Here is a 14195-nt window from a genome sequence, read left to right on the forward strand (position 1 = left end):
CAGAATAGCCTCCCAGAGCTGCTGTTTGGATGCAAAATGTCTCCCACTCTCATAATCTTTTGCTTGAAGTTGCTCCAAAGGTTCTCAACAGAATTGAGGTCAGGGGAGGATGGGGGGCACACAAGGTTGGATTTACCATAAGGCAACGTAGGCACGTGCCTACAGGCACCCGATGATAGAAAGGCAGCTCACTTCCCTCGCCGAGTGCCTTCCCCCTCCGTCTTTATGCACGATGAGAGTCTAAATGTGAGGTTACTCACCCTGCTCTCCACTGAGGAGATCTCCCTTCAGTCAGGAGCACCTCTAGCTACTTAATACTGAGGGTTCTTCTGGCTACCTAATGCTAAGGTGCGCCTGTAGCTACCTATGATGGGCAGGCAAAGTAAGGCAGAAGTGACAGCTGGGACAGCCAGCACACTTGCAGTACAGTTTGGTGGGGGTTTGTTGGCTGATGGTGGTCGAAATCTAAGGTGTCAGGACATCTGTGCCTATAGGCTCCTGTGAGATAATTACGGGCCTGGGGGCCCACCATGAGATTCTCTCCTTTTATGCCAATAGCAGCCAATGATGCAAAGGTAATCCTGGCAGCATGCGATGGAACATTGCATGAAGATGATTTTATCACAGAAAATTTGGTTCTTCTTTTTGTACCATGGAAGAAAGTGGTCAGTCAGAAACTCCACATACTTTTCAGAGGCCATTTTCACACATTCGGGGGGCCGAACAGCTCTCTTCCCATGATTTCATCCCAAAACATTACTCCGCCACCTCCTTACTGACATTATAGCCTTGTTGGGATGTGGTGGCTGTCCACCAGCCATACACCACTCCATCCATCTGGACGACGAAGAGTTGCACGGCACTTATCAGAAAACAATATCAATGAAGCACTTGGGCTCCCGAAGAATTCCAAAGCCTGCCTTCGACGGCGGAGACAGCAGCATTTGACCAAATTGGTCGAATGCTGCTACGGGGGAGCAAGCACTGTAACGGGGACCGGGAGAGGAGAGGGAAGGCTCACTAGGATCCATAGCCTTCCATCTCCTTAGGTAAGTATCTGGCTCTTTTTTGAAAGCCAATTTCCAATGACTTTAAGTTATTGTGAAATATAAAGGTTTTCATACCTTGTTCAAGGCATTCAACTATTTCACACTTTTCAGCAGCAGAGAGATCATTTTTCTTTCTCATATTGCTTGAAAATGGTGGTCTGCTTAATAATGTGCTTTGTAAGAGAACAGAGGCGCCAGAAGAATAAAATCATAAACGGTAAAAAGGTTAAAAATGCTTAGGAGGCAGTGCTGAACTTACCTCCTGCAAGTAGACACTGGATACTGTCTATTAAAGTAGATATACATTTTATTGGTATACTCCAAAGGGGGGCTGCAACGTGTTTCACAGGCATAAACCTGCTTCCTCAGGCAATAAATTATAAGAGCACACAACAGTAGCAGGTCCGGGATACACCAGGCGCCTCTGTGGAACACCGTTTTTTTAAAGTAGTTTTTCCTTTAATCGTGCTCACATGGCAAACTAGTTATCAGAGGTGTCAGTTTGATTTCAGTGATCGCAAGAGACCTGAGGCACAATACCATCCATGAGTTTATTAAAAAACAAAATATTTAATCTTTATGACACTTAAATACAATTTGCATAATCATTTGGAACGCAGTGTTATTGGCTGAAAGACAAGGAAGTGAATTACTTTACTAAATACACTTTACACCACGTTTTGCGGGTAACTTCCCACTTCATCACATCAGGCCAAAAATGTCAAAGGCAAGTAGAGGATCGGCTTAAAACTCCTGTAAAAATGAAAAAGCGGGGAGAAGCTAGATAGGAATTGATCATAAAATTCCTGAAAGCGGTACAGTGCTGGCCACAAAGAGTTCTTCTCTCGCACATGGGCGGAGTCAGCTGTGTTTCCAGCAAAAATCTAGCTGGTGTCCCCCTCCCCAGCTTTTCCCTTACTCATGGTTTTAATCCTATAGTTGCAGCTATACAAGTTAAGTGGCATTGCTATGGCATGCGTTGTGACCCTTGTTTCTGTCCCTCAGGTATGGGTGCCCTGCATGAAGCTGTACTTTCGGGGAATCTAGAGTGCGTGAAGCTATTGATCAAGTACGGCGCGGACATAGAACAGCGAGATGAGAACGGATGGACCCCCCTACACATGGCATGCAGTGATGCCCACCCGCACATCGCCAGGTGAGATGGAGGAATAAGTGACATTCTGAAGCTAATAATATCGGTACGGTAACTTAAATTTTAGGGCTGGCTCAGATGGGTGGCTGCCGGCTTACCGCCAGGATAAGCCGTGTCCTGCAATGAGATGAATGCGGCACAGGCATTCATCTCACTGTGTTTATCGTCCATTGCCGTCAATCAAACCCTGTGGTCAATCAGATTGTCTGCAATGCTGCATGTAGCTTCTAGTGTTGGATGGATTCTCAAATCTGTATACCCCCTATCCCCTCTATTCCCCGAGGGGCTCAAAATGCAGTCAGAAATAGTATGTCTAAAATTGTAGAGATTTGCGTATAAGCTGAGATACCCACTTTCCCTCAGAAACAAGGCAAAAGTGATTGACTCATGTATAAGCCTAACCCCCCTCTCCCCAGTAGCCATATGTACCCACTTTCCCTCAGAAACAAGGAAAAAGTGATTGACTCATGTATAAGCCCACCCCCCAGTATAGCCCCCTCCCCAGTAGCCAGATGTAGCCAATTTCCCTCAGAAACAAGGAAAAAGTGATTGACTTATGTATAAGCCCACCACCCAGTATGGCCACCTCCACAGTAGCCAGATGCACCCACTTTCCCTCAGAAACAAGGAAAAAGTGATTGACTCATGTATAAGCCCACCCCCAGTATAGCCCCCTCCACAGTAGCCAGATGTCTCTCTGTAAAAGTCATACCTTCTCCCCATAGCCAGACGTGCCCCAAGGATGATACAGCTGTGTCTCAAGACGCCAGATGGCATCATAGATATGAGACACAGCCATTGCCACACAGAAAGAATCCCCGATCATTGCACCGCTGACACGTTGCTTGTACACTCCACTCCACAAGCCGGGGGACACAGGTATACTTTAAAGGCACACTCTGCACATCATGTTGCAGGGGATGGAGTGCATGGACACAGCAGGGAGCCAGCTGGTAAGAGCAGGATCACTAGTGCACAATCCTTACACTCCTCTGCCAGTAACAAAACCTGCTCCACCATCCGTTCTGCTTCACTGACTCCTGTATAAGCCGAGGGGGTAACTTTTCAGCACATTTTTTGTACTGAAAAATTAGGCTTATATGTTGGTATATAAAGTAGTCCTACTGGCTAGGCAGTAGTTGAGCTATACAAAAAAAAAAGGAAGGGGGGAAGTGTTACTGCTTGTGGCATCAGTCGGGGTGAGGCTAAATTGAGAGGCTTAGCTTATATATGTATTTACAAAGAAGGGTGAGGGCTGGTTCACGCAGCTGGCTGGCCGTGTCTTCTTTAGCCAATGCTAAATGCTTTCCTGCTACCAAGCAGAAAGGCGTACGGCATCGGTTCCTGTTGTTTCATCGTCATGTTTTGCGCTCCTAGGGTGATACAGAAGCATGAACGCAAGCAACGCTAGAAGCTACCTGTGTCCATTCACGCCGTTTAGCGCTGGGATCCACTGAGTCCCCCATTGAGATGAATGCGTTCATGTCAAGGCGTTTACTGGTGATTGCGTGAGCGTCACAGTTGATCACATTTTCTGAGTGTAGCTTCTAGTGCTGTTTGTGTTCATGGTTCCATATATCGTATATACCCGAGTATAAGCCGACCCGAGTATAAGCCAACCCCCCAACTTTTACCTTAAAAAACTAGGAAAAAAAGGTTTGATCCAAGTATAAGCCGGGGGTGGCAAAAGCCACAGCCACAATACCATTCACAGCCATGGCTGGCCACAACCATATATTAGAAAAGCAGCATAAATTCAGCAGATTGCAATAATAAGCCAGAACATAGTCCTACAATGGAGATGGACATGCAAAAAACTCCTGTTGCAAAGTTTAAGCTGGCATAAAGATAAAGGAGTTGATTCACTATACCGTAAACATGTGCGCGCGTCACATTGCGAGCTAAACTAATAGCGTGACCGTGCTATGTGTTAGCACAGTATAGTGAATCAACCCCATTGCAAGAAATGCAAAGCCACATGTATGTAAAAATTGATATAGGAATGCAAGGATTCTCACCACTCAGTAGACACTGTCCCTGTAGGCCTTCCAAGGCTACAACTCGAGATGAGGTTAGCTGGGACCTCCCATGGAAATGTCAAGTGTGTGGTCTCCCTTTAGATGATGCACCCCTGTGCATATAGTGGGGGCACTGTGGCAGTTACTCAAAAAGTAGTGATTCGAGTATAAGCCGAGACCCCCACTTTTGGGCCACTTGTTTGGCCCAAAAATTAGGCTTATACTCGAGTATACAGGTATACTGTACAGTACTCAAAATTCAACACGAAAACATTTAGCAATGGCTAAATGAGACGGCTGGTCCTGTGTACAGGCCCTACGCAGTGTCAACTGCGCCACTCGCACAATTGCTGGTAAATGCATTGAGATTCATCTCAATGTAGGACACAGTGGATCTCGGTGCCAAACGACATTGACGAACCATGCCAGCCAGCCATCTGAACCAGCCTTAATAGTTGTGGGTGTGTGTTTACTGGATCAGGGAGGGGTCAGTACTCCTAGGTGTATCTATATTGGGGGAGGGGGGGTTTGGGCGTGTACATGTAGTTGTGGCTGTATTAGAGGGAGCACATTAATATTTGCACTTGGACCCTTGGTTATCTAGATACAAAACTCGGTTGATATACATCAGCAATTACATAGCTAAGAAAACTATACACTCTCAGCTTATATCGGTTTGTGACTAGTTTGGATGGAGGCTTAATAGAGCGGCAATTTTGACCATTTGACTCTTCCCCACAGGGCCAGGATGAGGTTCTCCAGTTCTCAAGCATTAGAGGTGGAGATTATAAATTGCGCCTCCAGGATCCCTTTTCCATCTGCACAGTGGAGCTCAGCAGGTGAAAACTGCAGCGCACACACACTTACCCCCTCCGGGCGCTACAGGCCGAGGTCTGTTCTGTCTTTTCTGCACTGTGCCACTCATGCTCCAGTTCCTGGTCTGATAATCAGGAAGTACAGAGCGGCAGCACTACAGAGAAGACAGAGGGGACCTGGACCTCTAGCGCCTGGATCCTGGAGGAGATGAGTGTGTGCATGTGTTGTTCTGCTGATGTGGGAGTGGGGGGAGGTGTGTGATGTAATGCTTGCCTGTTGCACTCCACTCTGAAGATGTGGGGGGTGGGGGGAGCACAGTAACCGGAGGAAAACTAAAGAGAGGGAGGAGAGAAATAGGCCCCCCTCCTCCCAGTACCCTTGCAGCTCTGTGCCCATAGGCTGGAGCCTATCCAGCCTCTGCCTCAGCCTAGCTTGCCCAATATAGATGTTCATTATCAAACACTTGTGTATACTCAGGGCCGGCACTTCCATAGAGGCAAAGGTGGCAATTGCCCCAGGGCCCTAGAGCCTGAGGCGGGCCCCCAAGGTGCCCCTCTGGCTATGGTGACCCATGAGAATGGGGATACTGTGTATACACTCTGTATAGGAAAAGGAGGAGGTAAATAATGGGAAGGTAGGGAGGTTGATTGGATCAGACCTGGAAGTAGACACTGAGGCCCTGGAGGTGATTTGGTTGGAAGGGGAGTGTCAGGGGGGCCCCGAAACTACTTTTGCCCCAGGGCCCCTTTGTAGCTAGAACCGTCCCTGTGTATACTACTATGTTGTGGGGTGTGACAGGCCTGTCTAAATACTGGAAATAAATACATGTGTGCTTGCATTGCCATTTAGTTATGGGTCAGAGTCTCCCGGTAAGACAAGGAGACGAGACGTCCTTCATATAGACCAGAAGACGTGTTGTCAGTCAGCTTGCTGCAGCCTCTGGTGGGGACTTGAGGCGTCTTGAGGGACAGCAGCATAAGTCCCCCCGTGACATATTTTCCAAGTGATCGTATGAGCAGCGTAGCGGCTGGTCACCTTTTTGGCCGAGCTCAGGCCGAGTTTCTTGGAATTTTCCAATGATGATCCGTCTATCAGAACAATTCCCCATTTGCACCATATAAAAATATATATATACATGTGTGTGTATGGATTCCAAGGTGTTGTACATATATGCATTAGGTTCAGTGTAAGTGCCAGATTAGGTTTCCAGTCATGGCTGCGTTAGTGATAGGCTCCTAGCAAGGGTGAGTTAAAGAGGAACTGCAGTGAATATGACATAGTGAATAAAATCTTTTTTTTTTTAAATATTCATTTTTAAATGATTACTCCGTGTTTGCCCCCGGTAAAGATCTCTCCTCTCCCTGATCAACCTTCTGGAATGTATCACAGGTGGCGACATCTTTAGTCCTGTCAGGTGCAGCTCTGCGGAATGTTTGTTTACTGAGAGTTCTGAAGCCAATACCAAATATACCTGGTCTCCCAGAAATTGCTCTACCTAGGCTTAGCATCACTGTGAGGGTGGAGCTACATACCAATATACAGCAATATATAACTGTAGGAAGTGTTTCTGATACTGAAACCAGTTTAAAGGGAACCTAAGCTGAGAAGTATATGGATTTTTCCTCTTAAAATAACACCAGTTGCCTGACTCTCCCGCTGATCCTGTGTCTCTAATACTTTCAGCCACCGCCCCTCAACAAGCATGCAGATCAGGTGCTCTGACTGAAGTCAGACTGGATTAGCTGCATGCTTGTTTCAGGTGTGTGATTCAGCCACTACTGCAGCCAAAGAGATCAGCAGGACTGCCAGGCAACTGGTATTGGTTAAAAGGAAACATCCATATCCCTCTCAGTTTAGGTCCCCTTTAAAGTGGAGCTGAACTCTTGCGCAGGACAGGAGGAAAGCAGAGAGAAACGCACCCTGTATGTATTTAGAGAGCTTAGCCTGTCTAATTCCCCCTCATCTGTGACACATGTGTAATTTGGTCTCTCAGCTGTATCAGCCAAGGAATTCCTCTGCCAGGATGTTAACAATATGTCTCCTTCCATGAAAGCAGGAAGTAGACACACTGCAGATTTATTGAAGGTTTTGTTTCAGCTGTAACAAAGGAATCTTTTTTTTTAAGGCCGCTTTCACACTAGGGCTTTTTCATTGCGTCGCGTTACCCTTTTTTACCACAGGGTGACGCTAAAGCAATGAGAACCTATGGGACATTTCATACCTACCTCGCTGTGAGGCGTCAGGTGGATCTACTCAACCCTTAGCCATGCTGCTCCCCTGCCGATCCCACTGTTTGCGCCGCTCCCTCGCTTGACGTCACGTATCCGCCTCTTGTTGTGCCCCCCCCCCCCCCCGCCTAGCAACACAGCATGTTGTCAGCTACACAGCTCACACATGTGTGCAGCCAGTCCAGTGATGTTGCCCAAGGGCATCAGGTCCTGATCCCCACGGGTGACATCTGGCAAAGGTATGTATGCACCTTAAGTATTAAGCCTCTGGTCACAGGTAAGTGTTAGAGCATGACTTAAAGGAGCGTACTGCGCAGGCCTAGTGCGGTCTGTGCCTGCGCAGCACGCTCCTGGTGACATCAGCGGGATTGAGGACACGGCAATGCAGGCGCAGTGGTTTTCTGACTTTAAAGTCAGAAATTCCAGAAGTGAACCGGAGGAGGGGCCGGAGCATCGGTGAGTGGCTGTGCATGCACAGGATGTCTGCGGGAGCCATTAGAAGCCCCGGGTAAGTTCATCTCATTTTCCCCTGACCCCTCTACAGTATCCCTTTTAAGTACAACTAGGTCCGTATGCAATTAACTTTTTCTCCTTAGTTTTCTCCAAGTGTACAGTTTCACACTTTGTCAATAAAATGCCCTTTAAACCCCCAGCAAGCTAGAAAATACACAAAATAATTTTAATAGGTTTTTTTCCTACTATTGTTGGTGCTTTTTCAATTGTGAAATGCTGAGAGGTTATTTTAAAGAGAAGATTAAAAATGATCACCTAGGAGAAAACGTAGGAGAACAGGTTAATAGCATATGGGTCCTGAAGTGAGAAGGATATGGAGGCTGACATATTTATTACCTTTTAAACAATACCAGGTGCGTGTGCAGCCCCAGCTGCGTGCCTCCTCCATCGCGGTCCTGTAGTCAGGAACATTCTGCAGATGCGCAGTAACAATTTTTACTTACTGCGCAAGCGCAAAATGCTTCTAGACCAGGCGTGGGCAAACTTGGCCCTCCAGCTGTTAAGGAACTACAAGTCCCACAATGCATTGCAGGAGTCTGACAGCCACAGTCATGACTTATAAAGGCAAATGCATTGTGTTATTTGTAGTTCCTTAACAGCTGGAGGGCCAAGTTTGCCCATGCCTGCTCTAGACGCACAATGGTGGAGGTGCAAACCACACATGTAGTGTTCAGAGGGGAAAATTGCAGAATGACAGTGAGGGACCAGAAAGACTTCAGGGGGCTGGAAGAAGACCCAGGTAAGTAACTGGCCACATTACATTTCACTTAGGCCAGTTTTACACTTAAAATGTGCGTTTGCGGTGTGATGCCCCACCCCAGCCCATCGTACAAAACCGCAAACATATAACACTGCGGCAGAGTGCCGACAGGGTCATATGGAGAGCACCGCCACCAACATTTTTTAAAGGATACCCAAAGTGACATGTGACGTGATGAGATAGACATGTGTATGTACAGTGCCTAGCACACAAATAACTAGGCTGTGTTCCTTTTTTTCTTTCTCTGCCTGAAAGAGTTAAATATCAGATATGCAAGTGGCTAACTCAGTCCTGACCTGACAGGAAGTGACTACAGTGTGACCCCTACTGATAAGAAATTCCCCTTTTTTACCTCTTTCTTGCTCTCAGAAGCCATTTTCTGCTAGGAAAGTGTTTTATAGTTGGAATTTCTTATCAGTGAGGGTCACACTGTAGTCACTTCCTGTCTGAGTCAAGGCTGAGTCAGCCACTTACATACCTGATATTTAACTCTTTCAGGCAGAGAAAGAAAAAAAAGGAACACGGCATAGTTATTTGTGTGCTAGGCACTGTACATACACATGTCTATCTCATCATGTCACATGTCAGTTTGGGTATCCTTTAAATGTATGCATCTCCCAATGACTTACTTTACCGTTGCTGCATCGCCACAAACGTTGGCCTGTAACACCCTGTTGACTTTGCAGCTGCCTGGCGGCCAATCGGCACTTCCGACGTAAGTGATTAGCGCCTGACACTTGCTTTTCAGTGGAGAGCAGACGCTACGACGGAGGAGGCAGGGCAGTGAGCGTACTTCTGCCCGTCATTATGCGGCGGGCAGAAGCAAAGATAATCCGGGTTAAAGGCCAGCCAAGTCGGCAGGACACCGGGAGGAATAAGAGAAGACCTGCGGCTGACTGCGGGGAACGAGAGGTGCGGTAAGTATCGCCTTTTAACCCCCTAAGCACTGCATCCAACATTTTTGCTCGAGCCTTTCGGCTCTGGTATCCTTTAAATGCGTCTTTTTCTAATGACAAAATGTTAGGAGGCCCGGGGCAAGGCCAGTAAAGGGGAGCTGGAGATACAATATGCGGCTCTCCCGGGACCATGCTTGAAGCCCGCTACAACTAGTGAATAGACTAAGAGCATTTTTAATGGTCAAATAACCAGCCAGCCCTGCCTAACAAATGCAGAATTGTTTATTTGGGTTACCCCGAGATACATCTGTGCCCTCTGCATGAGACTCTGCTATATCCAGCCCACAGCTTTGTGTTACATCCCAGAGCAACAAAAATAGCCCCCTCTGCATGAATCTACGCGCTCCCTGCCAAACAGCCCGGGAGGATGGTAGCGACTAACGCCTGTGCGTGTAATAAAAGCTACAGGAAGGCTTGTACAAGCCAGCAGATTACAGTCAGCAGAAGATGGAAATCCCCCTTAAAAATAAAGTGGGATGAACAATACGGGAATGGTGCGACCATAATAGCAATCCCATAATCCACCTGGAAGCTGCTAGGAAGAAAAGGGCATAATTGTGATGAAGACCGGTGGGGCGATACTGCTGGGCAGGGCTGTTATATTAGATGCCCGTATCAAATTAAAGAACAAGCGACACCCATGCTAACCTAGTAATAAAAAACACATATATAAGTAGATAAATACTACTTCTACTTACATAACAGATGTATTGTGCTATCCACGTAATGATTCCTGTGAATTTTATAAAGGAAAAGCAGAAAATCCTATTCTAGGCAGTGGCCATCTTGCCAAGCTATTGCTGACATCATATCCTCCCTGACTCTCGTTTCCCCCTTCTTTCTCTTGCTCATTGTGTATTCATTAGCTGCCCTCCTCCCAGAGTCTTTTTTATTTACACATCCAATCACTGAGTCACCTCAGCCTTGCTTGTAAACACAAGTGATCAGCTAGGCAGGGAAATAAATGGAAGAGGGGGAATATATTATAGATAAAAAGAACTCCCAGCATTCAAAACAACTCCCAGCATTCAACTTTTTGGCACTGTTTGGCACTAGGGCCAGTGCTCCTAAAGTATGTGATAACCACAAACCATAACAGCAGAAAAAGTTTTGAATGCAGGATTGGCATCTTTATCACTTAATACACTCAGACCAGTTGCTGTTGAAATTTGATATTTATGGTGACAATACTGCTTTAAAGGGGATTTACAGTTTGGGTTGGAAGTCCGCTTCCACTTATTCATTAGGTCGGCTCCCCCCCCCCCCCCCCCCCCCCCTGCAGTAAGATCTAAAGTTATATCGGGCATCTAAATCACGAAGGACACAACAGAGATTGGAGATACTCACCTAGCTTTTTCTTGTTGCCCCAGCTGCTGAATCGACTGTTCAACCAGAATCTGTAACCCCCGCCCAGTGCCACAGGCCATCCGCTACTCAAACACCATGGGCTGCTCGGCTGTAAGTTTTGTGTGGAGGGTGTTTATACTGGTACAGCAATTATTTTTTAAGATTCATGCTGAAATCTATTACAAATTGCAGCGCGTGGCAATGATAGATCTCTCTCTAATTAGATGTCGTCAGAGAGGGATCAATCTTTGGGCACCTCAGGAGACAGTCTGCCAGTGTATGGTGCTGCGACTGGAACCCTCCTCCTCCTCCGCCTCGTCACACTAAGCTTGTACCAGTGCTCAGAAAAGCAACGGCTGGCATTTAGAACAATCTCTTTCAAGCTGATCTCTGGCAGGGCATTTCCACTTGGTGGGGTGGGGGGAGAGTTGTCACATTCCCAAGACACGTGTGTGACCAGTTTAGCTCGTTCTCCTCCTGCAGCTCGGGACAAGCTCCTTCTGATTTCCTTCACAAGGAAAAGCGACCACTCAGGCTTACACTCTATCGAGTGCGGCCATGTGGGGTCATTTTATGTGAGCTGCCGCTAAAATCTGCGCCATTGCAAATGAGATATACAGCCAGGTCCGTAAATATTTAAACATTAACAACTTTTTTTTTCTAATTTTGGTTCTGTACATGACCACAAAGAATTGTACATGAAACAACTCAGATGCATTTGTAGTGCAGACTTTTAGCTATAATTCAGCAGGGTGAACAAAATGATTGCATGAAAACGTGAGGCAACTAAAGCATTTTTTTAACACAATCCCTTCATCTCAGGGACTCAAAAGCCAATGGACAAATTACTAACTGGAAATAAAATCTTCATTTCTAATAATTGGCTGAAAGCCCTTTGCTGGCAATGACAGCCTGAAGTCTTGAACTCCGGGACATCACCAGATGCCGGGCTTCCTCCTTTTTAAGACTCTGCCAAGTCTTTACTGCAGCGGCTTTCAGTTGCTGATTGTCTGTGGGCCTTTCTGTCCGAAGTTTAAAGAGAACCTGAGGCGGGTATTTTAAATCTTAAGAGAACACAGAGGCATGTTCTGTGCACAATCACATGCCTCTGTGTCTCCGTATTGCCACCTCTAGTCCCCCCCCCACCCAGGTCTGCTGTGCCCCCTGTAAAAAGCGCCAGGCTAGCGACAATCTCCTTGTCGCTAGCCTTGTATTTACCTGCAGACTGTCATTCAATCTGCGCTCCCCCGCCTCTGTCCCCTGCCTCTATCCGCTTCAGTGAGCTTCCTCCAATCAGAAGCTGAGCCGTGACCCAGGAAGAACCTCCCAGGTCACGACTTAGTTTCCGATTGGCAGGCAGTGGCGGGGACAGAGGCGGGGGGGGGGGGCGCTGACTAAATGACAGGCTGCAGGTAAATAGAAGGCTAGCGACAAGCAGATTGTCGCTAGCCTGGCACTTTTTACAGGGGGGGCACAGCAGACCCTGAGGGGGGGACTAGAAGGTGGCAATAGCGAGACACAGAGGCATGTCATTGTGTCTCTGTGTCCTCTTAAAGAGGAACTCCAGTGAAAATAATGTAGTAAAAAAAGTGCTTCATTTTTACCATAATTATGTATAAATGATTTAGTCAGTGTTTGCTCATTGTAAAATCTTTCCTCTCCCCGATTTACATTCTGACATGTATTACATGGTGACATTGTTACTGTGGGCAGGTTATGTAGCTGCTCCTAGCTGTTTTGGCTGTTAGAGACAGCTGTAAACAGCTAATTCCTGTCTGTGAACCTTGTTACATTGTGGCAAATTGCCCAGAGTACCGCAGTACTCAGAGCTTCTTGTGGGAGGGGTTTCAGCACAAAATCAGTCATACAGCGCCCCCTGGTGGTCTGTTTGTGAAAATCATTATATTTCTCATGTAAAAGGGGGTATCAGCTACTGATTGGGATAAAGTTCAATTCTAGGTTGGAGTTTCTCTTTAAGATTTAAAATACCCACCTCGGGTTCTCTTTAATCTTCAAGTGAAATACATGCTCAGTTGGGTTAAGATCAGGTGAGTGACTTGGCCATTCAATAATTTTCCACTTTTTTGCTTTAATAAACTGCTGAGTTGCTCTGGCTATATGTTTTGGGTCATTGTCCATCTGTATCCTGAAATGCAGCCCAATGACTGCATTTAGCTGGATTTGAGCAGACAGTATGTCTCTGAACTTATCAGAATTCATTTGGCTGCTTCTGTCTTGTGCATACCCCCCAACCGTCCCGTTTTCATCGGGATTCTCCCGATTTGGGGGGACCCTCCCGCTATCCCGGGCCCCCCCTCTTGAATCCCGATGGCTGGGCAGAATATAGGAGGAAAAAATGATCCAGGCTCCAGCCGCGGTAATGAGGGATGCGGGAGCCGGCTTCATTACTTCCTCCCTCCCTCCCTCTCTGAATGCCCCCCCTGATGTATGTCTGTGTCCCCCCTCCCCTCCCTGTAGGCAGAGTGAGCGCAGCGGAGCGGGCAGTCGGGTCCTCTTACCGCTGATGCACGCGTACACTGTCTCTGGCATCGGACTTACATGTGCTTCCTGTTTACTATGACGTCACAGGAAGCACATGGAGGTCCGATGCCAGAGACAGTGTACGCGTGCATCAGCGGTAAGAGGACCCGACTGCCCGCTCCGCTGCGCTCACTCTGCCTATAGGGAGGGGAGGAGAGGGGGGCACACGGACATACATTAGGGGGCATTCAGACAGGGAGGGAGGAAGTAATGAAGCCGGGCTCCCGCATCCCTCATTACCGCGGCTGGAGCCTTGATCAGTTTTTCCGCCTCCATTCTCTGCCCAGGGCCCCCCCACACACACACACCTAATAGTGGCACCCTCCTCCCCACCCACGGACATTCTCCCCACCCCCTCCACTGACAACCCCCCTACCCACCAAGTGTCAGTGCACCCTGGCCCCAGGCACCCTGCCCCTCACCAGGCACCCTGCACCCTTCCCCAGGCACCCTGGCCCCTGCACCCTTCCCCAGGCACCCTGCACCCTTCCCCAGGCACCCTGGCCCCTGCACCCTTCCCCAGGCACCCTGGCCCCTGCACCCTTCTTCCCCAGGCACCCTGCACCCTTCTTCCCCAGGCACCCTGCACCCTTCTTCCCCAGGCACCCTGCACCCTCCTTCCCCAGGCACCCTGCACCCTTCCCCAGTGTCAGTGTACCCTGGCCCCTGCCCCAGGCACTCTGCCCCTGCACCCTTTCCCAGGGACCCTGCTCTTGGCCCCTGTCCCAGGCACCCTGCTCTTGGCCCCTGTCCCAGGCACCCAGTGCCTGGCCCCTGTCCCAGGCACCCAGTGCCTGTCCCCTGTCCCAGGCAC

At 48.0% G+C, this 14195-nt stretch overlaps 1 protein-coding gene and 1 long non-coding RNA gene across 2 annotated transcripts in view; one reads left to right on the top strand and one right to left on the bottom strand.

Moving 5' to 3' along the window:
- Nucleotides 1-14195, bottom strand: part of LOC137541746 (uncharacterized) — a 103215-nt gene that overhangs the window by 52739 nt on the left and 36281 nt on the right. The window lies entirely within an intron of this gene.
- The window catches only part of PPP1R27 (protein phosphatase 1 regulatory subunit 27), a 45421-nt gene that overhangs the window by 17421 nt on the left and 13805 nt on the right, over nt 1-14195 (top strand). Inside the window, exon 2 of the mRNA XM_068264237.1 lies at nt 2055-2205. Within this exon, the coding sequence (XP_068120338.1) occupies nt 2055-2205 (151 nt within the window). The remainder of the gene's footprint in view (nt 1-2054; nt 2206-14195) is intronic.

The sequence above is a fragment of the Hyperolius riggenbachi genome, chromosome 12 (genome assembly GCF_040937935.1).
Source record: "Hyperolius riggenbachi isolate aHypRig1 chromosome 12, aHypRig1.pri, whole genome shotgun sequence".
Lineage (NCBI taxonomy): Eukaryota > Metazoa > Chordata > Amphibia > Anura > Hyperoliidae > Hyperolius > Hyperolius riggenbachi.